At 42.6% G+C, this 25,823-nt stretch overlaps 1 protein-coding gene across 1 annotated transcript in view; it reads right to left on the bottom strand.

Moving 5' to 3' along the window:
• Positions 1–25,823, bottom strand: part of cfap61 (cilia and flagella associated protein 61) — a 218,996-nt gene that overhangs the window by 144,933 nt on the left and 48,240 nt on the right. Inside the window, exons 7-12 of the mRNA XM_041206097.1 lie at positions 25,160–25,292; positions 23,162–23,303; positions 20,130–20,179; positions 17,799–17,971; positions 6,646–6,685; positions 4,938–5,077 (exon numbers count right to left, since the gene is read on the bottom strand). Of these exons, the coding sequence (XP_041062031.1) occupies positions 4,938–5,077; positions 6,646–6,685; positions 17,799–17,971; positions 20,130–20,179; positions 23,162–23,303; positions 25,160–25,292 (678 nt within the window). The remainder of the gene's footprint in view (positions 1–4,937; positions 5,078–6,645; positions 6,686–17,798; positions 17,972–20,129; positions 20,180–23,161; positions 23,304–25,159; positions 25,293–25,823) is intronic.

Raw genomic sequence — 25,823 nt, 5'->3', positions numbered from 1 at the left:
ATGAGGGAATAGTGAGTGTGAGAAGGGGCAGAGGGAGCCAGTAGGGTGTGGGGGTGAGGGTGAATTGGTAATAGTAGAAGGGGCATTGAGGGTGGTTGGGGGAACTCGGAGGCAGTCATGGATCCTGGGGGTGGGAAGGAGGAGATTGGAGAGCCCAATGTGGATGGGGGTGGGATTCTCCAGGTGGTAGGGAATGTGCATGTTCCCCTGGACATACTGGAATGACATAGAACATAGGAACATAAGAACTAGGAGCAGGGTAGGCAATTCAGCCCCTCGAGCCTGCCCAGCCATTCAATACGATCATGACTGATGGCATTTCAGCCTCAACTCCAACTTCCCGCCCCCTCCCCATAACATTTCAACCCATTACTAATTAAAAATCTGTCTATCTCCTCCTTAAATTTATTCAGTGTCCTGGCATCAACTGCACTCTGAGGTAGTGAATTCCACAGATTCACGACCCTTTGAGAAAAGTAATTCCTCCTTATCGCTGATTTAAATCCACCGCCCCTTAGCCTAAAACTATGGCCTCTCGTTCTAGAGTGCCCCACAAGAGGAAACATCCACTCCATGTCTACTTTGTCTATCCCGTTTAGCATCTTATATACCTCAATTAGATCTCCTCTCATCCTTCTAAACTCTAGCGAGTATAGGCCAAAATTGCTCAATCTCTCCTCATAAGACAAGCTCCGCAACTCTGGAATCAATCTAGTGAACCTCCTCTGAACCGCCTCCAATGCAACTACATCCTTCCTCAAGTAAGGGGACCAAAACTGTGCACAGTACTCCAGGTGGGGTCTCACCAATGCCTTGTACAGTTGCAACAACGCTTCCCTATTTTTATACTCTATTCCTTTAGCAATAAGTGCCAAAATTTCATTTGCCTTCCTTATTAAGCGTCTCTGCCATTTCTGCGTTCCCCACTATTAACTCCCCAGTTTCATCCTCCAAGGGACCAACATTCACTTTAGCTACTCTCTTTCCTTTTATATACTTGTAGAAGCTTTTGCTATCAGTTTTTACATTTTGCGTTAGTTTTCTTTCATAATTTACCTTTGCCCTTTTTATTATTTTTTTTAGTAACCCTTTGTTGATCTTTAAAAGTTTCCCAATCTTCCAGCTTGTAATTTGGTATGCCTTAGTTTTTGCCTTTTTGTTATCTTTAACTTCCTTGCTTAGCCATGACAAGGGTTTGGGTTGGTAGCTGACGGTGGGGATGTGAAAGGTGATGCCAGGGAGGTCGAAAATGATGGGGTAAAGGACATGGGTGACTGGGGGAGGGAAAAGGATTGGGGAGTTAATCAAGAACTTTACCATGGCCATGTTTGTCAAAAAGAAAGTGAGCAGAGCTTTGTGTTGGATGGGAACAGGTTCTGCAGAGGAGTGCAGTCAGTGGGTGGGCAGAGACACAGGTCAGCTCAGATGGACAACTGAAAGATAACCCCAGCAGACAGCACTGAAAATGCTTGGGACATTGAAAAAGGTGTGATGGTTGAAGACTATGCATGTGTGAGAAAGTGCTTGCACAAGCCTCTGAAAGGCCCTGCACTCCACCGTCTCTCTCTCTTTTTCTCTCTCACACACACACCTCCCTCCAAAATTACTTGTGGGCTGCGTGCAACTGAACTGCTAGTGGGGGTGGGGGATGCAGGGGGAGGACTTGTGAAGCCTGTCAATGAAGCTGAAAGACATTACACATTATTCAGTGAAAGTGAAAATATTTTCAGATTATAAAGTGACAAAATATGTTCACTTGTGCACTCACTTGTGATCAGAATTTCTTAACTTTTCCAGGCCTACCACCTCTTCTAGGTGCTACTCTGACATCTGCAGCAGGGTGGAGGCAGCCTGTAAAATGGTTGTAAAAACAAAAAAACTGCGGATGCTGGAAATCCAAAACAAAAACAGAATTACCTGGAAAAACTCAGCAGGTCTGGCAGCATTCTTGGACTCGAATTCAAGTTCTGTCGAAGGGTCATGAGGACTCGAAACGTCAACTCTTTTCTTCTCCGCCGATGCTGCCAGACCTGCTGAGTTTTTCCAGGTAATTCTGTTTTTGTTTTGTACAATGGTTGGTCCTGTTGCCTCTGATGACTCTGGCATGTGTCTTCTGGAGAAGGCCCCGGCTTGCTTGAGCTGTCCTTATGTGGGTCAGCTGCTCCCTCTGCTGTGACAGAGGATAGGATTGAGGAGGTCACAGGAGAAGGGGACTCAAAGGGAGCAGACAGCCTCTGAGATTCCTGAGTGGGTGACCCAGGGGTGTCTACTCCAACTCTTCCTCCCTTCGGGTGCCCAAGGGCCCCGGACTGACTCCGCGAGGGGAACGAGCACCTGGAGAGACATTGAGGTGCCCCATTTCCCCTCTGCATTGCCACTGCAGGAACTCACCCATGGCCAACGTGATAGAGTGCAGGTCTGTGCGCATCTCTGTGTTCTGATGGACCAGTGTCTACAAGGCATCTGCCATCCTTCCCACAGAGTCCTCCATATGTGCATACGTGGGCGCTGCTTCATCAGAGAGCAGGCAGATGCACTCCTCTGACTCGCGTGCCACTCTGTTGAGGGCTTCCAACAGCTCTGCATGATGTTCCCCACCTTCTACTGATTCTCCACAATGAGTTGTAAGGCTGAATTCAGAGGCTTGTCATCTGACTTGGACCTTACAGAGGCCTCTTCCCCAGCAGTCGGAGGACTGCTGGGGAGTTCGGTTGAACCTGCCTCCTCCTGCTGTGGACTCGTGTCCGTGCGGTGACCACCAGAATGTGAACCCAGGCCTGATCTGGGTGTAGGTCCCACCAAGGTGTGTGACTCAGCGCTGGTGGAGGGTGTGGGTAGGCGCTGTGACAGGTCTTCCAGGCTGCTTATTTCCAGCTCTTCAATGGAGGAGGAGTCCCCTTGACTGGAGGTGAGGATGGGGATGGAGCTGAGGGACTGACTGGCTGAGGGTGTTGGTCGCTTGGCAGAGCTCCCTGTGAACCAAAATAGAGATAATTAGTGCACAGCAGCAGAGTCAAAAGCAGGAGTGAGAGCTCTCACAACTGCATTGAGAGAGGAATAATCTGGTGCAGGATCCTCATGTGGGTGCTCGATGTCGACCTCACCGTCACCACAGACACAGTCCACGTCCTCACCAGTCAGTGCGATGGCACACTCCTCAAAGTGAGTGAGGGGCCTCCACCCCCAGTCTGGGATCTCTCCCTGCTGATGTGAGCCAGCTTCTCCTGCATGGAAACAGATGCAGAGCGTGAGAGCAAGACACATGGCACTGTGTGGAATGTTTGTGTGGTGAGCTGAGCCATGGATGGGATGAGGATTGAGCTCCAGAGGATATGAGCCTGATGGAGATGTGAGGGTGTGTGTGAGAGTTAGTGGTGTTGTCCCTTGAGGTGCGAGATCACTGTGGATGGGTTTGTGAGTGTGTGAGTTGAGAGTGATGAGGTGGGTGACTTACCCTGGCTGAATGGATAAGAGCATTCATCCTCTTCCTGCACTGGGCAGCTGAGCTCCTCTGTGCTCAAGTGGTGCTGACCTCTGCTGCCACCGGCTCCCAGGTCGGATTGGTGACTCTGGTGGAATTTCTGTGGCCAGAACGGGGGTAGAGGACATCGCGGCGGCCTTCCACTGCATCCAGCAGATGCCTCAGAGAGGCATCACTAAATTTGGGGGCTGCCATTTTCCTAGCTTTCAGTGCCATCTGTTGCCTGGAGCAGTCTTGGTCTGTAGACATGAAGTAGGCTGCCTTCTCATGCCTGGAGTGAGGAAGCGCTGAGGTCACGACTTGGCAGGCAAACCCAAGCCCGCTCACCAACGATCCGGCATGTTTCCCATGAATGCATTATTAATGAGGAAGCACACATTGGGAAGGGGACGATATGATGTGAAAACCCGCCATTGCAGCAAGTGGGTAAAACATCTTCCTTCATGCCCGCTACCACACTTCATGTGGCCAAAGTTGGGCCATGGTAAATAGCCCTACCTGTTCTGGTGCTGATTACAGGAGATTCAACAGTGGGAAAGGACTGATCTGAAGTATATGTTCGCCAACCCAATGTGTTTGGACATAGCTTCAACAGAAATTGTGGAAGCTGAACAGATGCATAACACAAATCACTTGCATTTAACAATGCTGCAGTTGGAAGGGACAGAAAGAATTGATGAAAAACATATTTATTCCATAGTGCTAAAGATATAATTTTCTTTGAGACAACAGTAATCAATACCTTTTCCGTAACAGTATTAACTTATTGCAATATATATAGTCTAATTTGTGTAAAATAGTGTCAACTTTCCATACAATACACCATTTTAATGCCATTCCGTATACAGTTTTCAGATTTAGAGGTGGGGCAAGGGGCAACAGACTGTCAGAATACTACATAATCCACCTTGAATGTGCTATTAGAAGACATCTGAATTGCAGGGGTCTCTTTCCACTGGTCCCCTTAATGACTCGACAGACACCATAAGATCAACAGGTAAAAATATGAAATGCAAATTGCCTTCCACCATTCCTTGACAACATTTGTCTACTGGTCAAGCTATTAATTTTCAAACCAAAATTCCATTATTCTTAAAATGATATTTTCTCATTTTCTCCCCACTCATCTTGAAAGCACTGACCTCTAGTTGAGCATCGGAGGATGGCTGGTACCCCAGTCAAAGCGGTAATCCTTCATTCATGTGCCTAGATGGTGAGTATTGGCAAGCTTTTTAACTGCAGAGGACATTGTTTTTTAACTCCCTAATTCCAAAATCTGGAGACCAGTTCTAATGCTTGAATTGCTGACTGCTGGCCTGATTGAGTTCAGCACACACTAAGGATCGCATATAAAACAGCCTCTGGTCTATATGAGTTAATATTATACCAAGTAGAACATTTTCCCACTCATTCAAAAGTTAGTAAGTATAGTAAATTGGTTTTGAAGAATCCTTACTTTAGCAAGCCTTTGCGATGAGTGACATATAGCTCATGAGATATTGTCGTCTTGCAGTAGGGCACGGCACGGGTAAAATCCTTCAGCAAAGGGAACTCTGGGATCAGATGAGGTACTGTAATAACACAGAAGTCTTTGTCCTGTAGTGATTTGAAATAAAAAAGAACTAAAATAAAAACTAATAGTTTTTTAAAAATTCACTTGAATCTTTTCACTGATGATTCAAAGGGGGAGTAATACTAAGCAGTTTAAGCACCCTACGTGTGTAACATGTTACATACAATTAAAGTATTCTTAAAATAATTATTTTTGCAGAACGTATAGCAGTGGTAATTTAACTAATATGTTTAATGATGCTGGGAAAATGGGTGGAGAACCAAAACAAGAGGCAGGCTGGATGACTGAGAGCAGATGGACTGTCGCTGTATTGTTTATCCTCATGAAACTAATGTCATATGTCATTCTATTGGTCTAAATATTTAGTTCACATTTAATGTTGAATAATTGTGCGCCTTGCATTTGTTGTTTTTAAGTTATTCAATAACAAATTTGAAAGAGAGTTAGGAACTGGAGTAGGACATTCAGCCTGTCGAGCCTGCTCCGCCTTCAACTGGATCATGGCTGATCATCTACCTCAATGCCACTTCTCCATGCTATCCCCATATCCCTTGATATTATTAGTTTCCAGAAATCTATGGATATCTATCTCGAACATTCTCAAGGATTGAGCTTCTACAGGGCTCTGGAGAATTCCAATGATTCACCACCCTCTGAATGAAGAACTTCCTCCTCATCTCAGTCTTAAATGGTCTGCCCCTTATTCTGAGACTGTGTCCTCTGGTTCTAGACTCACCAGTCAGGGGAAACATCCTACCTACATCCACCCTGCCATGTCCTGTAAGAAATTTGTAAGTTTCAATGAGACCACCTCATTCTTTGAAACTCTAGAGAGTATAGGCCCAGTTTCTCAATCTCTCCTCATAAGACTACCCTGACATCCCAGGGATTAGTCTGGTGAACCTCTGTTGCACACCCTCTGTGGCAAATGTATCCTTGTATATCCAAGTATATCAAGTTCACTGGGACACACCACTATATAGCCATATTAAACCAAACATGATCATTTGCAAATCTTGGAATTTACTATGTACCACCCTTTACTGTGGTTAGAATATTGCAATCCAGGGACAACCATTGTGCTTTCCTGCTCAGCATGTCACTAAGTCTCATTTCCTTCAAACAGTTTCCAGGCGGGACATGAAATCATTCATTAAAATGTTATAATTTGAAAATTGGAGACAGTCATCTCCAAAACCATGCTATCAACCAGGGCAGCATTGGCAGTTTCCAGTAGACCTTCTTGGCTGCATTGATGCTTAAAACAGAATTAGTCATTATGTGTCCAGCTACCTACCACCTCGCCATCTTTATGAGTAACCAATTGAGGGCAGAGAGGGCATAAGAAATTGATCTAAAGTTTACATTGCAGTTAAATCCATTTCAATTTCATGAAGCCCACTTTATAAAATAGTGGTTGCCATTGTGTGATTGTTGGCAGTTATTCAATTTTGACACTCTCAGGACTACCTCAGCTTTATTCTTGTGGTCTTATAAATAATCAGGACCTTTGCTCTGCAACATGTTGAACTAAATGATTTTCTGAATAATATAAAATACTGGTTCTGAAGATTATTTAAGATTCACTTACTGGATAAAGATTAAAAATATAGGGCAAAAAGTCCTGAGACCTGTGAACAAAAAAAAAACCAGACATGAATGCTTAAAGTTTTGTTGTCAAAGTTGGTAACAAAAATGCAACTTTATCCATTTGATCAGAATATTTAAGAAGTCTGAGTTTTTACCTGCATATTTACATGTAAATAACTACAGTTCGCTTTTCTCATGGCAGCTCTATTACTTCCTTTAAAGTATAACAACATTATAAAAATAGGATTTTTCTGGAAAAAATTAATCTAATTTTGCAATAATTCTGAATGTGGCATACCTTGCACTATTTGATTTTAAAGTGCTGAACAGCTTACCAAGGTATGAATTCCTTACACTTCATTCTGGTGTGTAAATCTACAATGCAATATATAAATCCCAGCAATTGGGAGCCCTAATTATGAGTTTTTTATTTGTTCATGGGATGCAGACATCGCTGGCAAGACCAGCGATTTATTGTTCATCCCTAATTACCCCTGAGAAGATAGTGCTGGGCTGCCTTCTTGAACCGTTGCAGTCTGTGTGGTAAAGGCACTCATTAAGTAGAGAGTTCCAAGATTTTGACCCAGCAACAATGAAAGAGCAGTGATATATTTCTAAGGGTGGAATTTTACATCAGCTGGATTTAACATTCCCACCGAAGTCAGTGGAGTTTAGAATGGCTTGCTGCATTTTACGGCCCTGACCCGCCACGGTGGGACCACAAAACTCTGGCCTAAGTCAGGGTGTCTGTGATTTAGAGGAGAACCTGCAGGTGGCAGTGTTTCCATGTGTCTGTTGCACTTGTCTTTTGAGGTTGTGGGTATGGAAGTTGCCATCAAAGAAGCCTTGACAAGTTGATACAGTGCATCTTGTAGATGGTATAAACTGCAGATACAGTGCACTGGTAGTGGAGGGATTGAATGTTTAAGGTGATGGGTGGGGTGTCAATCAAACAGGCTACTTTGCTCTAGATGGTATTGAGTTTCTTGAGTGTTGTTGGAACTGCACCACCACAAGGTAGCAATTCAAGCAAGATCTTGAGATGATGTCAAACCTTGCACTTTTTTTTGATGTCTGAACCTGAATATAACTCTACATACATCAAGTTACATCAAGTGCACAGCAGAGAAGTGGGCCACTAGGTCCAACTGATCTATGCCACTATTTATGCTCCACATGAGTCTCCTCCTACCCTACTTCATTTTAATCCATTAGTGTATCCTTCTCCCTCATGTGCTTGAGCATCGTCGGCAAGGCCAGCAATTTTTGCATATCCCTAATTGCGCTTGAGAAGGTGGTGGTGAGCTGCCTTTTTGAATTGCTGCAGTCCATCTGGTATAAATAAATCCACAGTGATGTTAGGGAAGGAGGTTCAAGATCTTGACTCAGTGACACTGCAATATAGTTCCAAGTCAGGATGGTGTTTGGCTTGGAGGGGAACTCACAGGTAGTGGTGTTCTTATGCATCTGTTGCCCTTGTCTTTCTAAGTGGCAGAGGTCGCAAGTTTGGAAGGTCCTGTTGAAGGAGTCTTCACGAGTTGCTGTAGTGAATCTTGTAGCTGGCACACACTGCTGCCACTTATTGTTGTTGGTGGAGGGAGTGAATGTTTAAGTTGATGGATGGGGTGCCGATCAAGCCGACTGCTCTGTCCTGGATGGTTTCAAGCTTCGAGTGTTGTTGGAGCCTCACTCATCCAGGCAATTGGAAAGCATTCCATCGCACTTCTGACCTGTGCCTTGTAGATGGTGGACAGGCTTTGTTTGGGAGTCAAGAGATAAGTTACTCCTTGCAGAATGCCCAGCCGCTAATCTGCTCTTGTAGCCACAGTATATTTATGGCTGGTCTAGTTAAGTTTCTGGTCAATAGTAGCTGCTAGGATGTTGATGAGAGGGGAGGGGGGATTCAGCAATAGTAATGACGTTGAATATCAAGGCAAGGTGATTAGATTCTAGACATCTTATTGGAGATGTTCATTGCCTCGCATTTTTGCGGCGCAAATGTTTCTTGCCACTTATCAGGCCAAGCCTGAATGTTATCTAGGCCTTGCTGCAAATGGACATGGACTGCTTTACTTCAGCTGCTGTTTATAGCAGCATGTTCCATATTCTTACCACACTAAATTCACTGTTGGATTTATCAGTAATTATCTTATATTTATGATCTTTAGTTCTGGACCCTACACAGATGGAAATATTTTCTCTATGTATTCTATAAGCCCTTTCATTATCTTCCACAACCTCTCTTTTCTAGAGAAAAGACCCTCAGACTGTTCAGCTTTTCCTGATAAGTATATCCTCTCAGTGATTCATTTTGCATCTTCATATTTTTATAATATGGAGACCTGAACTGTGCACATTACTTCAAGTGTTGTTTAGCCAAGATATAATTCAACTTTAACATAATGCCTCTGCTTTCTAATTGTATCCCTCTAGAAATAAACCCTAATACTTAAGTTTGTTTTATGGCCTTAATCTGAGTAACTATTTTTAGGCCAGAATTTTACGGCCCCATCATAAACAAAAGTATGAACAAAAGAAAGGAAAATTTAAACACTTTTGAGAAAAATAAACTTAAGAACTTTGCCTTATCTATTTTGCTAGTTATAAAACATCTAATCATGTCCCTTTGAAATTCAAACAACCTCTCAAATTATCTACAAATGCAAATGTTAGCTCTACCCTATTTACCGATCTTACTTAGCTCATCCATTTCCGCTTCCAAATGCCTGTTTTTACACTTAACCCCTTTGATGACTCAAACCTTGCAGTTTAATTAAATTACACCCATACACACACCTGCTTCAGTATCCCACAGTAATATCAGGGGAAAAAAGATATTTTCTTTACAAAAGGCACTTTTGAACTAGCTTTGACTGTACATTACTCTTCTGAAATTGAAGCTTTCAGAGCAGAAAATGCTTAAACACAGGTAGTTGGTATTAAATTCATGACTGAATTCTACTTAACCTGAAAGTCATTATAGGTTTCTGCTGTACTTGGGACTCATAACCCTTATGAGAAATTACATCAGATCTGCTTCGGTAAACTCATGGGAAAAGAGTGAATAAGACTGAACCATGCTTTAAATGCTGCATTGGCTTGCTTCGAGTCCATTATGACCTCTGCAGCATTCATAAACTCCCTCATGATGACAATCAGCACTTCACAAATCTGGTCATCTACTTCTCTTAGTAACCTGAGGTAAACACCATTCATCCTGGCAGATTTGTTTTGAGCCTGTACAGAACCTGTACTCACTGATGTCGTCATTAAGTTTGCATGGATTGTCTTTGAAAATGAAGGGCATGCAACTAGCATTTTCTCTTATAAATACATCAAGGAAGTAATCATTAAGTATATTAAATTTATCTTCGGTTTCAGCCCCATAAGTATATTTTAAAGTTTTCATGTACCTCATTGATCATTGCAACAAGGGAATCATTTGTTGCCATTATGCTTAACCTCCACAGCAACGATCTTTAGCACATATCACTATGCCTTCCGACCACTCTTTTAACAAATTTGTGAAGATTCCTATATTCATCGCATTGGTCCCCCTCACTTTTCTACCTGCAAGCTTGGTAAAATTTGTTTCTTATTCATTTTACATTGTCACGATTCATTTCAAGTCACGTTTTTTTAGTTCTTCCTAATCTAGTACAAGGCCTTGATTAGGCCTCCGTTACAGAACACTTCTACAGAACACTGTGTCCAGTTTTGGTCTCTGCACATGGTGTGTGATATTGAAGCTGTGAAAAGGGTGTAAAGGAAGGCTGCAAGTTTAGTTCCCAGTTTAAAACATCTTCAACTCAAAAAGCTACTCCTCTATACTTTAGAGAAACATAGAGTTAGGGGTGATTAGGTTAAGGTTTTTAAGAGGATAAAGAGACCAGGTTGTGTTTTGTTGACAGTTGGTCTTAACTAAGTAGATCCGAGAAGGCTAGGAGTCACAAGCTCAAGTTATGCAAGGGCAGATCGAAGTCTTCTTCTTCTTATTGTGTCCACGGACAGTCTATACGTGGCCCAGCCAGAACTGGACACATTTTTGCGCCTTGTTGTTGAATTCGGCAAGATCTGCAACAGTGCAGTGTTCCTCTAGCGATAGACATTGCAGGGGATGTTGCATAGTCTGTGGCTCAGTTCCATATTGACAAGTTGTCGGGCTGGTTGTATATCCCCATTTGCTTAGTGACACCTTTGAACAACCTACACCAGTCCTAAGATCTAAGCTAGCTGTCAGGAGGTGGTTCTTTTCCATGAGAGCAGTAGACCTGTGGAACAGGCTGTGGGTCTGTGGTAAATAATGATTTGCTGAATTCCTTCAAATGAGAGCGGACCTGTTTCTGGCTAGGATGCAGACTCCTCATACAAGTGTGTAATATTAATCAGGGACAGTGTTGTCTCCTGGACTAGTTTCAATTGCTCAAGGTGATCAGAAAGGAATTTTTCAGATTTTTTTCTAATTGTCCTTTTTTTAAAAAAATGTTTTTCCTCCTCTCCCAGGTTACATGACAGTTGTCTGAGAGTGCCCATAGTGTGATACACAAGACATCACATTTGTGTAGAGCAGGTTGGGTGGACTTTGTCCGGTTCATTTTTTTGTATGTTTCATATGTTCAACAACCCAGATTTTGCAGGCAGCAGTGAAGCGAAGGTGCTCACCACTAATCTCAAAAAAAGTGGCCCACAAAGATCTAGCTATCTCTGTGGCATGGTTTTCCTCTTTCCTGGCAGCAGGTTAAATCTGTTGCCAGGTGAAGGGGATGTTTTCACGTGCAGCAGCACTGAAGCAGGTAAGTAGCCAAGTACATTGAAATATTCACACACAGTAAACCAAGAAGTTAAAAGCAATTAATAGCCTTCATTTTTAATTTAAATTCTCAGATGGTGAAATAAATGATTATGATTAGATTAAGATAGAAACTAAGAAAAGATAAAAAGAACTTTAAAAAAAGATATTTTTACAAATAAGTGGAAATTTGTTATTATCGAGAAATTTGACATTCTAAAAAATATAAAACCAGCTTTTCAGGGCCAGTGAGGAGATTTGGCAGTAAATATGAAGTTAAAAACCTAATTATACCTTATTTAACAAGGTTTAACTTTTTCAAGGATTTTTATAGTGAGATTGATAGAGTACGAGTGGAAGTTCTTTTCGATGCAATTGATTTCCATTGATCGCCGTCTGGGTGTGCTGAGAAGTGTAGAATCAGTGACAGCAACTTCTAGATTTCTGCTTTATCTGCACACGTACATTCCAAAAGTCCAGCAGTAGGTGACGTGCGACCACATGTTGGTGTTCCCTGAGGCACTGTGGGATCATGGGCAGAGAATGGGGGAGTCCATCCAGCTCATGTGTGCCACAACAGCTCATGGTTTTGAGCACATGAGCTCCTCCATTGAGAGTGGTCAAGCAAATGGAGAGCCATTTGCGACTGCACACAGAATGCATGCCAAAACTGTGCACTGACATCCACAGGATGCATGGCACACTACCTAGCCTGGACCAGTATCTTCAGTGACTCAAAGATGTTTGAAGGGGATCCAATTGCGCCCCAGCTGTGCTACCTCTCGCCATCCAAAGTGCCCATCAAGGCCTGAGGATGTCACCAAGGAGGAAAAGGATGCCACTCCTCACAGGGCACCATCAACACCCTTGGACTCCTTGGCTCTTCTGATGATAGGAGTAACTGTGCAGCAGAGCCAAACACTCAGTGGGTCACCGGGGTCTCTTCTTATTGTATCTGTGCACATTTCCCTTTATGAGCACTATGCTAACAATTATACCTTATGGCAAATATCTGACACTCCTTTTGTTGGCTGTAGGTTGAGAAAAGAGGTATGAGGTGGTGAAGGAGATAAAGGGTACCTCAACGGTGATGGAAAAGCCTCTGGGCAGAGGTGCTTCCTTCATTGGTGGTAGGAGATTATATGTTCCAGGCTGAGTCTTCAATAGATTTGTTAGCACAGGTAGTTCTGTGTAACTTGTAAACTTTTCCCTTCATTCTGAGTCAGAGGGGCTCAGCTTAAACATTCCTGAACCAGATGATCCCTGACATTCATGGCATCCTGACGAAACCTTCACACCTGTACAGTGCATGGCCACCTCCTTGTACAGCTGGAGCACCTCGGTGTTCTGCATTCTCCCCTTCCACTTCCTTTTCCTCCTCCTCCTCTTCCCCCAATGACCTACATTCCAGAGCCTCACCATCCTCAAGATCCATACCTCTCACGAGAACCCTGTTATGGAGAAAGCAGCAGACCATCACAATGATGAAGAAAGTTGCAGGAGTGTACTGCAGAGCACCAGTTGCCCAGTCCAGACACCAGAATTACATCTTCAGAAGCCAAATGGTTGTCCAGATTAGCAGGTGGCTTCACTATATCACCTCTGTGCCTCTGTCTGGAGCTCCCGTGGAGAGGTGAGTAGCCTTCTCTTCAAGGAATATCCATTGTCCTCATGGATGCATCCACAGACTTTGTGGTGGTTGGAGTGAAGAGTTTCAGCACCCTGGACTACCAGTAGATTAAAGAGCCATGGCAGTTGCCAGGACAGCCAGTACAGGAGGAACAAGTGTCTTAAGAAGAGTCATATTCAACTCAAAACATTAACTCTGTTTCTCTCTCACAGATACTAGCAGATCTGCTGAATATTTCCAGCACTTTCTGTTTTTATTTCAGATTTCCAGCATCTGCGGTATTTTATTTTTATTACATTGGAAGAAGCGCTTGTTGTGGTAGCAGATTATCTGAACTTTGAGGAATTGGAAGCCCTTCATGAGTCAGCCTGGCTGGTCTTAAGGATATTGATGGCCATTTGGATGAAATCGATGATGCCCTGCACCTGTGGGAATCCAGCGATGTCGGCAAAGCCCAATGTCCTCTGTGCCTCATCTGTTGTGAACTGAATTTATTGTCCAGCCTTGGCAAGTAGAGCATCAGTGACCTATGAGATACAATGGTATCCAGTCATTTATGTAATGACACCAAGGTCCTCAGCGGATAGAAATTCAAGGCCACCATGACTGGCAGGGCATGAGGTCCAGTGCTGTGAGGAACAAGGTTTTCAGCAAGGAGGATGCAGATGCCTGTGACCATCTGTCTAGAAAGTTGCAGTCTCTTGTGGCACTGGATCTCAGTCATGTCAAGGTAGGCCCATCTTCTTTGGTAGATCCTATGCTCAGGTTATGGTTTCCATGTCCTTCCTGCATCTTGTTCTACTCTCTTGCCCTCTGATGCCCAGGGCTCTGTCCTTTCTGTGGAGGGTTTTGCTCCTCATCGTCACTGAGAGTTGTGCAGCCAACCTTGCTGGTCATCCAATTGTTCTTGGCAGCCTTGCCCCTGCCTTTCTGGCCCCATGATGCCAGTAAAGTTACAAGCCCATGCTCTTCCTGCCACTCTCCTCGCAACCTGTAATGCATCCAGGGCCAATGGCCAAGTCCACTGTCAAGGCCAAGTCCCCTCTGTGCCTTTCACTCTTTTATGGGGCCAAAGTGATTCTTTGGAGCAGTCATGACTATCTCCCCACTGTGTAGCCACCTCCCTTCATCTGGTCTGTCCCAGACATATGTACAAAGCTCAACACTCCACGTTAACAAGCTCTTAATGAGTTCTTTGACCACCTTAATTGACCTTGATCAGGGATCAGGTGGGATCATGAACCATGCCTGGTGGACGTGGCTGGCGCCAGAAACTGTTTTAGGAAACTGGCCCTAGCCCAGGAAGGATCTGAAAATTCAGCTCACTAAGTGAACCAGAGCGGTTCTGTTTGTGGGTCTTGGGAAGGAGGTAGTAGCAGGTTTTAGGGGGTTGGGGATGTTGAGGGAAGGCCACCATCCTGGGTCATCTTTCAGGTGAAACTGATTTACTTGCATTTTTTTCTATTTAGGATAGTGTATTCAATGTTCACTGTACATTCTCCTCTATACTATTTGACTAATGCAGATTTAATGATCACTTTGCGGAATGTCTCTGTTTGGTCCGCAAACAAAAACTTGAGCCTCCATTTGCCTGTCACCTTAATTGTATGGCCCACTCCCATTCTGACCTCAGCCTCTGAGGCAATGGTGATCTTCCTGGCCTTATGATTGCAGCCCCACACCCCTTCGCTGGGGCCTGCTTGAATCTGGTCTCCATGCTGTTCCTTCTACCACAGTCCCAGCATTGACCACTGTTCCCAGTGGCACTGATGGGACTGGAGAACTACCAGCTATTTGATTGGCCACCAGCTCTCGGAGGTGAAACTTCCTTACAGAGGGTGATGGGAGAGGTGGCCTGATGGCCATTAAATCAGGTCGTGGATTCCCAGCCCTGAGGAGCTGAACTTGTTCCACTAACATTTCAGCATTTGGGCAGGGCCACCACCTCTGCGAAATGTTCTGGCCAGAGCCAGTGAAAATGTTGTATCTGCTTGGCTCTTCACTTCCCAAAGAAGCAGGCAACCACTGCAGCATTGTGCAGGTATCACCATTCCCACCTCATCTGCACCCCCATCACTGAGCAGAGATTGTCCTCTCCACCATCTAAGCACACACTCCGACAGGAAGCCAGGTAGCATAGGTCAACCCCACCAAAAAAGAAAGATCACTCCCCCTTGCAGCCTCACCAAGCACAAATTACACCCCCCCCCCATAATGTGTAAATCCCAGTTCAGCCATGCCAATACTAAGCAGAATATTCTGCATAACCGTGTTCTGCTCACACACTCCTCAGTGACCCACTAATCAGGGAACTAATCCCATTCCACTGAGCAGAAATCAAAAGACACCATGCATGAGCAGAAATGAGCCCCTGCCACTCACCTCTAAGCAAAATACAGTTATTACAACCTCAACTGGACAGGAATGTAGCAATTAACCTCTACCCATTGAGCAGAAAAGTTCAAACCAATTACCTCTCCAACTCACCAACAAGTAGGCCACTGTCAATTCCATCTACCAGTGACCCCTTTTCTATACCCATGTTGTTCTCCTCCTTCTCCCTCTCTACCTCCCTACATTCCTACTTTTATCCCTTTCCCATCTTTCCCTCCTTAATACTGAAAAGAATTGCATCCTGGACCAGTGCCATGAAAACTTTTGTTCTCTGTTGCTCCCTCTCCAAACCTTTCTGCTGCCTTATCCCCCACCGCATACTTGCCCCTTTCTTTCTCTCTTTCCACACCACCCACCCCCATCACATCTGCCTCTTCCCATCATCTCTATCTGGGTCCAGTTATCCCATTACTTTGTAATTAAATTAAATTTTAGACTTTGTCTTTACTCCTATGTGCAAAGCCACAGGAAATCAACTAATTTCATATTAATCATTTTAAACTATCTAATCTCACTTTCACCGCAGATTTAAAATAAATTAAAGTGATTTCCATGAGGCAACAGATATATGATTGGGAGTTGACAATGAGCATGATAACGAAACCCCATAAGCACAAAAAGCACTCTCCCAAATAATATTTTATGAATACAAAGAGCAGAAGTACTACTCAGATTCAAATTCGATTTGGAAAGAGAGTATGGAACTCAGATTGGCAGACAGAGAGGGAGGAGAAAACTACAAAGCCAGCAGAGAAATTTTAAAAGATCTTATTTTCTACTACAGTGTCTTTCATATTATATCAACAGCTTAGCTGCAACTCAAAAACTATAATATAACAGCAACTTACAGTACTTCAATCCACTTGAACAGGACAGGCAGAGACGGACCTAGTGGAACTATGCTAAGAACTGCAATGCAGACATGAGCACGAGCAAGTATTGGTGGATAAACTGGAATAGATCCCTGTTGCAAAATTGCACATTCCACATGATTAATGAACTTGCCATTTATACTGAGTCAATACTTCTGGCTCTTTGAGGTGCGATAAAAGATCCACATTACAGATATATACATTAATTGCTGCTAGCTCTTCATTACAACAAATAAAACTTCATTCTCACGGATTCAACATCTCAAAGATGTATGTTCCCGAGATATTGTTAGAGCTCTGTAAATTACAATAAAAATAGGTATTTGGCTCACTTATCAGTAAAACAGGAAACTTCAGCCTTCAGTGATTTTCTTTACCTCTAACTCCCACTGTTTCTTATTTCTATTATATGGTGATTGACTGTAGAGGTTTTGTTTGAAGAAACCTTATTCTATTGTGACATTCATCACAAGTGACTGCTGCATCTACCAACTTTACCTCACCAACATCTCTCTCCACCCCTCCACCGCATCTGATTTGTCACATTACTTAATGAATATCCAGTTTTAGATGAGCAGAAATTTCTTCTGATTAAATATTAAAGACAGATGATCACATGACAACTCATCAGATCATTGAACGTCTTTCTGCATAGCATCTAAATACAAGAAGTTATGCTCCTGGAGTCCACCTTATTTATGTCCCCCTGCTTTGCTACTGTCTCCTTATCAGGTGCCTAGGAAGTCTTCACGTACCCCTTGCCTCCCCCACTCACACATAGAGTACGTCTCTCAACATTTCCATCTCCTGCATTAAGGCCTCCAGTGCAGCTTTGGAGAATGCTGTGGTTCATGTACTTTATTACCTTTTGCTTTTCTTCAATTTGTAACATTACCAGATCCACTTATAGCCATAATGCGCTGCCGCTTTAAGAGATGCTGGCTTTCTTTAAATATGATTGTACACTCCTCGTAACTGGTCCCCTCCTGATACATGCAGCCAATAAACTGTAGTGCATAGCATTGGCTGAACACAGTGATCACTAAAATCAGTGGAAAACATTGAGATAAATAACCAGTTTCGTGTGTGGGTCAGTGGCCAAAATCTTTATCCACATTATCATTATTTCTAGATAATTTCTTCTATACTTTCTTTGTCCCTGTCCTCTAAAAGGTAAAATTTAAAATCCTCATTCTCACTGAAAAACCCCGTAATGGCTTCACACCACCATACTTTTGGCACCTTCTCCAGCTTTACATCTCCTCCCACATCCTATGGCCCAGATTCTGGTCACCTGGCTCGCTGTCCTCTGTACCACCTCTTGTAGCAGTCTTCAACCACTTAACTTCACTTTTTGGAACTCCTTTTTCATGTTTTTCTATGCTAAAGCCACAAGCAACTGGTAGCATTTTCAACTACAATCTTCATTGCCTACCATTTACAAACAATTAGCATTGTCTGGAACTTGCCTTGTTTCATATTTCTCATCGATACAGAACAACTGTATGCAAAAAGCATTTGAGGGTTTGCCTCCCTGTGAACTGGAAGTGATCGCTTTGTTGCTCTCTGCTTCTTCAGTTGTTTGGTCTTCAACATTACCAGCTGATAATTCAGCATTTTCAACGTTGTCTGACACTTCTTTCTGCAGCAAGAAGAGGCAAGGGATGACAAATTACATTTAGCTATATTTGAACTCAGTCACATATTACATTGTTATTCACAACCATCATTCTCAGTGGGTATTTCTCAATCCTATAAGGCACCTACACCTAATGAAAATGTGGAGATATGTTGAGATTACAGGAATCTTAGCTTTTTAAAAATTCATTGTTTCATAGGATGTGGACGTTGTTGGCTAGACCAACATTTATTGTCCATCCCTAATTGCCCTTGAGAAGGTGCTGGTGAGCCACCTTCTTGAACCACTGCAGGCCATGTGGTGTAGGTACATCCACAGTGCTGATAGTAAGGGAGTTCCAGGAGTTTGACTCAGTGACAGTGGACCAACAGTGATATGGTTCCATGTCAGGATGATGTGAAACTTGCGGATGATGCTGTCCTCATGCATCTGCATGTCCTTCTAGGTGGTAGAGGTCACAGGTTTGGAAGATGCACTTGAAGGAGCCTTGGTGAGTTGCTGCAGTGAATCTTGTAGATGATATACATTGCTGCCGCTGTCCGTCAGTGCGGGAGGGAGTGAATACTTAAGATGGTGGATAGGGTGCCAATCAAGCGGGCTGCCTTATCCTCAATGGTGTCAAGCTTCTTGAGTGCTGTTGGAGCTGCAATTATCCAGGCAAATTAAGTATTCCATCACACTCCTGACTAGTGCCTTGCAGATGGTAGATAAGCTTTGGGAAGGCAGAAAGTGAGTTACTCTCTGCCAAATTCCCAGCTTCTGACCTGCTCTTGCAGCCATGGTATTTATTATGGCTCAATGCTGGTCCAGTTCAGTTTCCAGTCAATGCTATTCCGCAGGATGTTGATCGTGTTGATGTTCTAGTAAAATCGATGCACACAGAAGGTATGTTCATGCTGAATGAGATATTTATAAGAGTCCAGCTGAACTGATTGGGACAGCATAGCTGTATTACAAAATTGCAAAAGTTCTACAAAATTGGCAACAGCTATTTTTCATTTCAGAAATATTTTTTGATTGCACATTTCATGATTCTTGAGTCAGTCATAAACTGAGGCAATTGACAAATGTTTAAAATAAAGATCTCTAAATGTCTGGTTTCCTACCCAAATCTAATGAGATGAGTTTTAGGTCAAGCTATTACTAACTCACGTGAATTAATTTGCTATTTTTATTGGTGATTACTGTATACACAAAAATGAGATACAAACCTTAGGGGAAATACTGACATTGTCTGATTTGATTGTTGAGTATACATTTCAATAATATGATACATGGAAAATAAATAAGACTAAAAAGTTTTTAAAATAGTGGAAATGGTGTTAATATTTGAACTTCTCATGGCTTAGTACTTACAAGTATTGAAGGTCTCATTATGTGAGCTCCAATGAGATATTTGATGAGCAGTTCAGACAGAATAAGACAGATTGAAAGTCTGTCACGCTTTTTAACTTATTATTATATCCTATATTTCAGTCTTCTTGTACCTACTGAACAAATTTCCAGATGCTAAAGCATCTTGCAATTGAAATTTTCAGAGAACTTCCCTAGATCTTCATTAATAACATCAACAGAGGGTTCGTGAAAACTCCAGAGAGATACCATAAATATTTCTGCAGAGTTTCTGTCAATTCTTGGCTAACATTACAGCCAATGACTGGGAATCTCTAAGGAAATTCTACCTCCCTAGTCTTTTATTTCTACTGGCAAAGACCGTGACTGAAAAACTTTATCCTGGCACTGTGAAAAAGGTGTAGAAGCTTTTCATTAGAGCTCAGAAGCTGTTGCCGAACGTTCCAGCTGATGTACACCTCACATAAAAACCTTATGCAAAAGTTGAGGTGTTGTTACAGAATTCAAAGGTAATGCATGACACAGTGAAGAAGTCCAAAATGTTGGCTCACCTGAGGAGAAAGAATTGCAGTGTGAAGTTCACAGAAAAGACACATGGAGAAAGCGTGCAAGCTCTTTAAAGAATAGATGGGAAAGATAATTGCAGCCAGAATAGTTTTAAGAAACTAGGAATTTAACTTAACTTTAACAAAAAACCAGCAGTAGCAGTTGAGCTGCCTCACCCAATTTTCCCTTTCCAAGACTCTATTCAAATTAATTTGAAGGATTTTTTTGATTGTAGTTCTCTTGGCTATCCAAAGTGACATACCTTTCTGTGTGCATTGTCTTTAGAGTCTGAAGATGAAGTAGTTTTCTCTTCTGTCCATAGGAAAACAAAAATTTCTCAATTAATTCTACTCAGTCAGAACAGTGTAATATTTTTGGTTTGATTACAACTAAACACCCCAGTTTTAAATCAAATTTTAAATCTGATTTTCAATCTTAGCTTTTCAGTTTCCACTCTATTTTGGCCTCAACTCCATGTGTACTGCAGATGTGGACGGTAAGTGAAACTGCCAGCAAGTAAAGTTTCTCTCAGTTCTCTGCTATATTGGCTATCAGGGGCTGACTGACCTTCAGGCATTTCTGCTCTCCTTTAAAACGCTTGTTAAAACCTACCTTTTTGACCAAGCTTTTGGTCATTTTTTTCTAGTTGCATTAATTTGATCGCTGTCAATTTTTGTTTGGTTACACACCTATGAAACATCTTGGGACATTATACTACATTATTCTGCATTATGGGTGCTGTATAAATGCAATGTGTTTTGGTACACAGCAAGACAGATTCAAATCTTCCATGTGTTAACTCACAAGTGTTAATACAGTTTCTTGTTTGAAGTTACAAGTGTTACCACTATGTCTTGTCTGAACTTAGCAGGGTAACATTGTTCCTCTCTATGATCTGAAGTGGTTTAGAGCTCAATACAATGCAAAACCCTTCTCCTGTCACCTTCGCCTTTGTGATGATTTCTTTGTCCAAGCATCTTCCCCAGAATTCTTTTTCCACCTGGGCCCCTCCCTTGGCCTCGTACCCTGTTTTGATCTTTTCATTGGGCACTGCCAATTTGACATCAGCCGTCTCAACTTCTCTACATCCCTTACTCACACTAATCTACCTACCACTGAACTTTCCGCCGTCCATTTCCTCAGGTCCAACCGTGACAATAGCATTAAACCTGCTGACAAGGGCAGCACTGTTATTGTTTATCAAACAGACCTCCACTTTGGAGAGTCTGATGTGCGTTAACCGATACCTCTTCTTAAGAAACCACACCATGATTCCACCACTGACGATCAGGCCATCATTTCCAGATTGGCCTCATCACCAATGCAGATCTTACTTCATGGCTTTCTAAGCCTGCACAGCCCACTTCTAACTCCTTCTCAAGATGCACGAACAAGACAGCCCAGATAGACCCATTATGTCAGTCTACTATTGCCCAAAGAGCTTGCTTCTTCCTACATTGACTCTGTTTTTTCTCACCGTGTCCAGTTCCTCCTCCCCTAGATCTGCAATCCTTCTGATGTGCTCTGCTACTTCCAGTTCCTAGGCCCTAAACATTTCTTTTTCACCATAGTCACCTAATCTCTCTACATCTCTATCCTCCACCAGTGCGGTCTGAGGACATTTCTGTTCCTCGAACAGAGGCCCAACCTAAACCCATCCACAACAACCCTCCTCTGCCTGGATGAACAAATTTGTTCTCAAGTTCTCAAATTTTGAACAACTTCACCTTTAAATGCATTCACTTCCTCCAAATAGAAGGTGTTATAACGGAAACCTAGCTATGCCTGCCTTTTTATGGAATATGTGGGGCATTCTTTATTCTAGTCCTACTTAGATCTCCTCCCTCACATATTTGTGAGGTACATTGATAACTGTATCGCTGCTATTTCCTGCTGTTGTCCTGAACTAGAAAATTTCATCAACTTTGTTTCCAATTACCACCCTTCCTTCACCTTCACATGGTACATCTCCAACTTTTCCCTTCCAGTTCTTGATTTGTCTGTCTCTGTTTCTGGGGATAAGGCTATCAACAAATATTCATTATAAGCCACTGACTCTTGCTCCTAATGACTACACTTCCTTACACCCCAATTCTTGTAAGGACTCTATTTCATTTCCCAAGTTTATCTGTCTCTATCATATCTATTCTGACCATGCAATCTTCCATACCAGTGCTTCCGATATGTCTTCCTTTATCCTCAACCAAAGATTCCTGCAACCGCATGCCCCCACCCACCAGCTGTGATTGACAGCCCCCTCAGCCATGTCTATTTCATACACCCCAGAGTTCTGTTCTCCCCCTCCCCCAAGAACACCAATAGATTTCCCCCTAGTATTCAACTTCCAACCACCAGCTTCCACATTCAACATATCAACCTCCATCATTTCCATTACCTCCACCAAACACATCTTCCCCTCTTCTTTCAGCCTTCTGAAGGGACTGGTCCCATTGCAACACCTTGGTCCACTCCTCAATCATTACCAACACTGCCTCCCGTTCCAATGCAAATGCAGAAGATGCATGACCTGCCCTTTCACCTCCTCCCTTCTTACTCACCAAGGCCAAACAGAGATTTACTTGTTCTTTCAATTTCATATAGTGTATTCGCTTCTCACAATACAGTCTGCACTACACTGGGGAGACCAAACACAGATTGGGTTACCGTTTTGAGGAATGCATCTGTTCAGTCTGCAAGTGGGATCCTGAGCTTCTGATCGCCTGTCATTTTAATTCTCCGCTTCACTCCCACTCTGACTTTTCTGTTCTCAGCCTCCTACACTGTTCCAATGAAGCTCAATCTAGCCTCGAAGAAAAGTATCTCACCTTTCAACTAAGCACTTTACAGCCCTCCAGACGCAAGACTGAGTTCAATAATTTCAGATCATAATCTCTGCCCCCATTTTTATTTTTTGCTTTTGGTGCTTTTTTGTTTTGGATGGCAGCTATTGATGATTCTGCTTTTCACATATACATCTAGACACATCTTCTACTTCTCACACAGTTATCATTTTTTTATGCATTACACTATCATTTTTTTGTTAATCTCTCTCTTTTTTCCACCTTATCACAGACTTTTCCTTTTGTTCTTTCCCCCCTCTCCCAGCCTTGCTTAAACCTGTTACATATTGAAGTACTTCAAGTCCTGACAAAGGGCTGTTGAACTGAAAAGTTAACTCTTTTCTCTCTCCACAGATGCTGCCGGATCTGCTGAATATTCTCTGCATTTCCAGTCCTTATATTAATATAGTTATTGGTTTATGCTTTTGCTCAGAGACAAGAACAAAACTTGTACCTGGCTGCTGTGCTGCTGGAGATGGCTGGTCATCAGGAGCCTTACGAAGACCATGAAATGGACGCAAATCAAAGCACTCATTCAATAGGTCGACATTCACTTCACTGCACACACTTATGAACCCCACTGCAGCCTTGTTTACCTGCATGACACATGAAAGTAACACGGTATCATCACTGCTTCTTTTGCAGTTCTGAACAAAGAAACTTTGGGCAGAAATTTCCCATGGGCTTTGGAATGTCAATATCAGGGCCAAATGGGGGTCCGGAGCACACATTTTCTGGCCGCAAAGCCAATGCCACAATGTTTCAGGAGTCAGCCTCCTAATTGGCTCCAATCAGAGGGTCGTCAACTCTGGAGCCTTGGCAGGCCATTGGTAGAGGCAAGCGCTGATGACCATGAGAGCACCTCAGCATGGGGGCCTGCACATAATTAATAGCCAGGATCTAGACAGATAGGTGAATTGGGGTGGATTCCTAAGCTGGGTCAGTCTTGGCCTCGACTTTGTTGCCTTTCATGAATTCAGACATCTCTTTGAGGCATGGAGCCTCTGGCTCTGATGTCCCCCAGCCTGCCCACAGTGAAACCATCTCAAGTGAGCTGGCAGGCTTTGCACATGAGGGTGGGGGTGGGGAGGGCACTCTGACACAAGCAAATGGCGAAGAGGCCACAAAATTGCCCTAATTGGGGTCTTAATGCAAATTGGCTGCCTGCCACCATGCAGCCACCACAAATTCAGCCCTTTATTGTTGCTATTTACTGATTTATTTATCATTGAAAAGATTATTGAGATAGAATTTCAATAATATTCCACTAATTTTACAGGTATAAAACAAGTGCAACCATCACAAGTTTAGCAATGGGAAGAACCAAGCTCCATTTTCACATACCACTGCTAAATTTATTTGAGCCTTTTATTAGGCAGTCATGAATGCAGTCCTTATTTCAATATGTGTATGTCTGCCAGTGAAAATTCAGCACATTATACAGAGTAAACATTTTGTTTTCTGACTCAGTGTACATTTCCCCAACATAAAGAGCCACCTATAATTGCATGAAATATGTATAAAATGTGTTGGTCTAGCATGGGCCAAAATTTGCTTTTCAACTCAATGAAAAGCAGTTGCAGAATATCCGACAGTAACAATGGTAGTGGACTTGAGAGGACAAGGAGAGGAAAAGACCATTGTAATGACACAGAACTTAAGTTTCAAATATGTCACATTTCTGTGGTGGATCTGATCCAAGTAATTGAATTACAGTTACCCAGGTTCATGCAGTGTTCTTGTATATTGCCATCCCTCATGAGCCAGTCTAAATTGTGAATTCTGCCAGGCTATCAGATAGTGGAATGAATCATGGCCAAGCCTGAACTGGTTCTCACTTAACATCCATGGACTCAGACTTTCAAACAGGGGAAATGGGATGGCAAACAAGAGATGGAAGTGTGACTGATTTTTCACATTTCACAGAGGAACTCTAATGTCAACTTAGCACACACTGGGGCATTCTGGTTTGTTTGGCTCAATATTACACCTCATGAAGCACTTAGCATAAGGCATGTTTAGAAAGACACACTTATTGTAAAACCTCAAAGAAATACATATTATTTAATGCTCTTTATATGTTAGTATATTTCAAGCCATAAATTTGTGAGGTTATTGCATCTTTGGAAATCATAACTAATTTACATTTGGCCAGTTTCAACTGATTTCCCACTTAAGTTAAGGTATAGGTGTCATTATGTTCTTCATTTATTTTTGTACAGGACACTTTTTGAACAGGATATTTGTTACTATCTCTTACTAACATGACTTGCTTTAAAATTCTTAATTTTATCCCTCTGAACTATTTGGCATTTTTTTCTACATCTCCTATCAGTATTTGCATCAGTTGTAAAATGCAAGCCTGTTGCCATGCAACACATCCACAACACTCTTTAAATAAATTTGAAAATGTGTTTGTTCGCATGATAAAAAAGTAAAGCTAAACACTGACCTCACAGACAGCAGCATGGGTCGTTTCATCTTGAGCTTCTATTAGTTCTGCCAGGAAGTATTCACCATAAACGTACCTCAGTGTGTCAGTCTGCTCATTGAAGATAGGAGTGACGTCATCATGATCCTCTATCCTGGTGAGTCAAGGATTTAGATTCAGGAGTGACTCAACCAACATTATAAATGTTTTCCTTGAGTTTGCATTATAATGTTTAAATGCTACAGTATTGTTACAACATAAACCATAAATAGTACACACATTGTGATTTTTTTACAGAGTACAAAGTGCCAATTTTCTGATATTATATTGCTCCAAATTGGACAGGATAACAGGAGATCAAGAGGGAGAATGGAGCAGTGGGACCTATTAACCATCACCACGCCAACCTACATGTTCCTCCCCAGCTCATGCTAAGACAGTCATTGGCTGCCACTATCCTCCCTGCCAGTTGCAAATTACAATGCAGATGGTATTTTCCTATCATTCTTTGCAGATTCCATCACCCTGAGAGGCTGACAGAGAAGGGTGGCAATAATCCGTGGGGTTCTGGTGACAAGGGCAAGAGGACCATTAGGAGGAATTTTTACCTCCTATTAGGTTGTATGCCCATACCATTTTAGGGTGTGGCCTCTAGGAACTGCAGGTCTCAGTCATTTCTGGGCTT

This window comes from Carcharodon carcharias, chromosome 2 (genome assembly GCF_017639515.1).
Source record: "Carcharodon carcharias isolate sCarCar2 chromosome 2, sCarCar2.pri, whole genome shotgun sequence".
NCBI lineage: Eukaryota > Metazoa > Chordata > Chondrichthyes > Lamniformes > Lamnidae > Carcharodon > Carcharodon carcharias.
The sequence above is the reverse complement of the archived record's forward strand: the minus strand, read 5'-3'. Positions and strand labels throughout refer to the sequence as shown.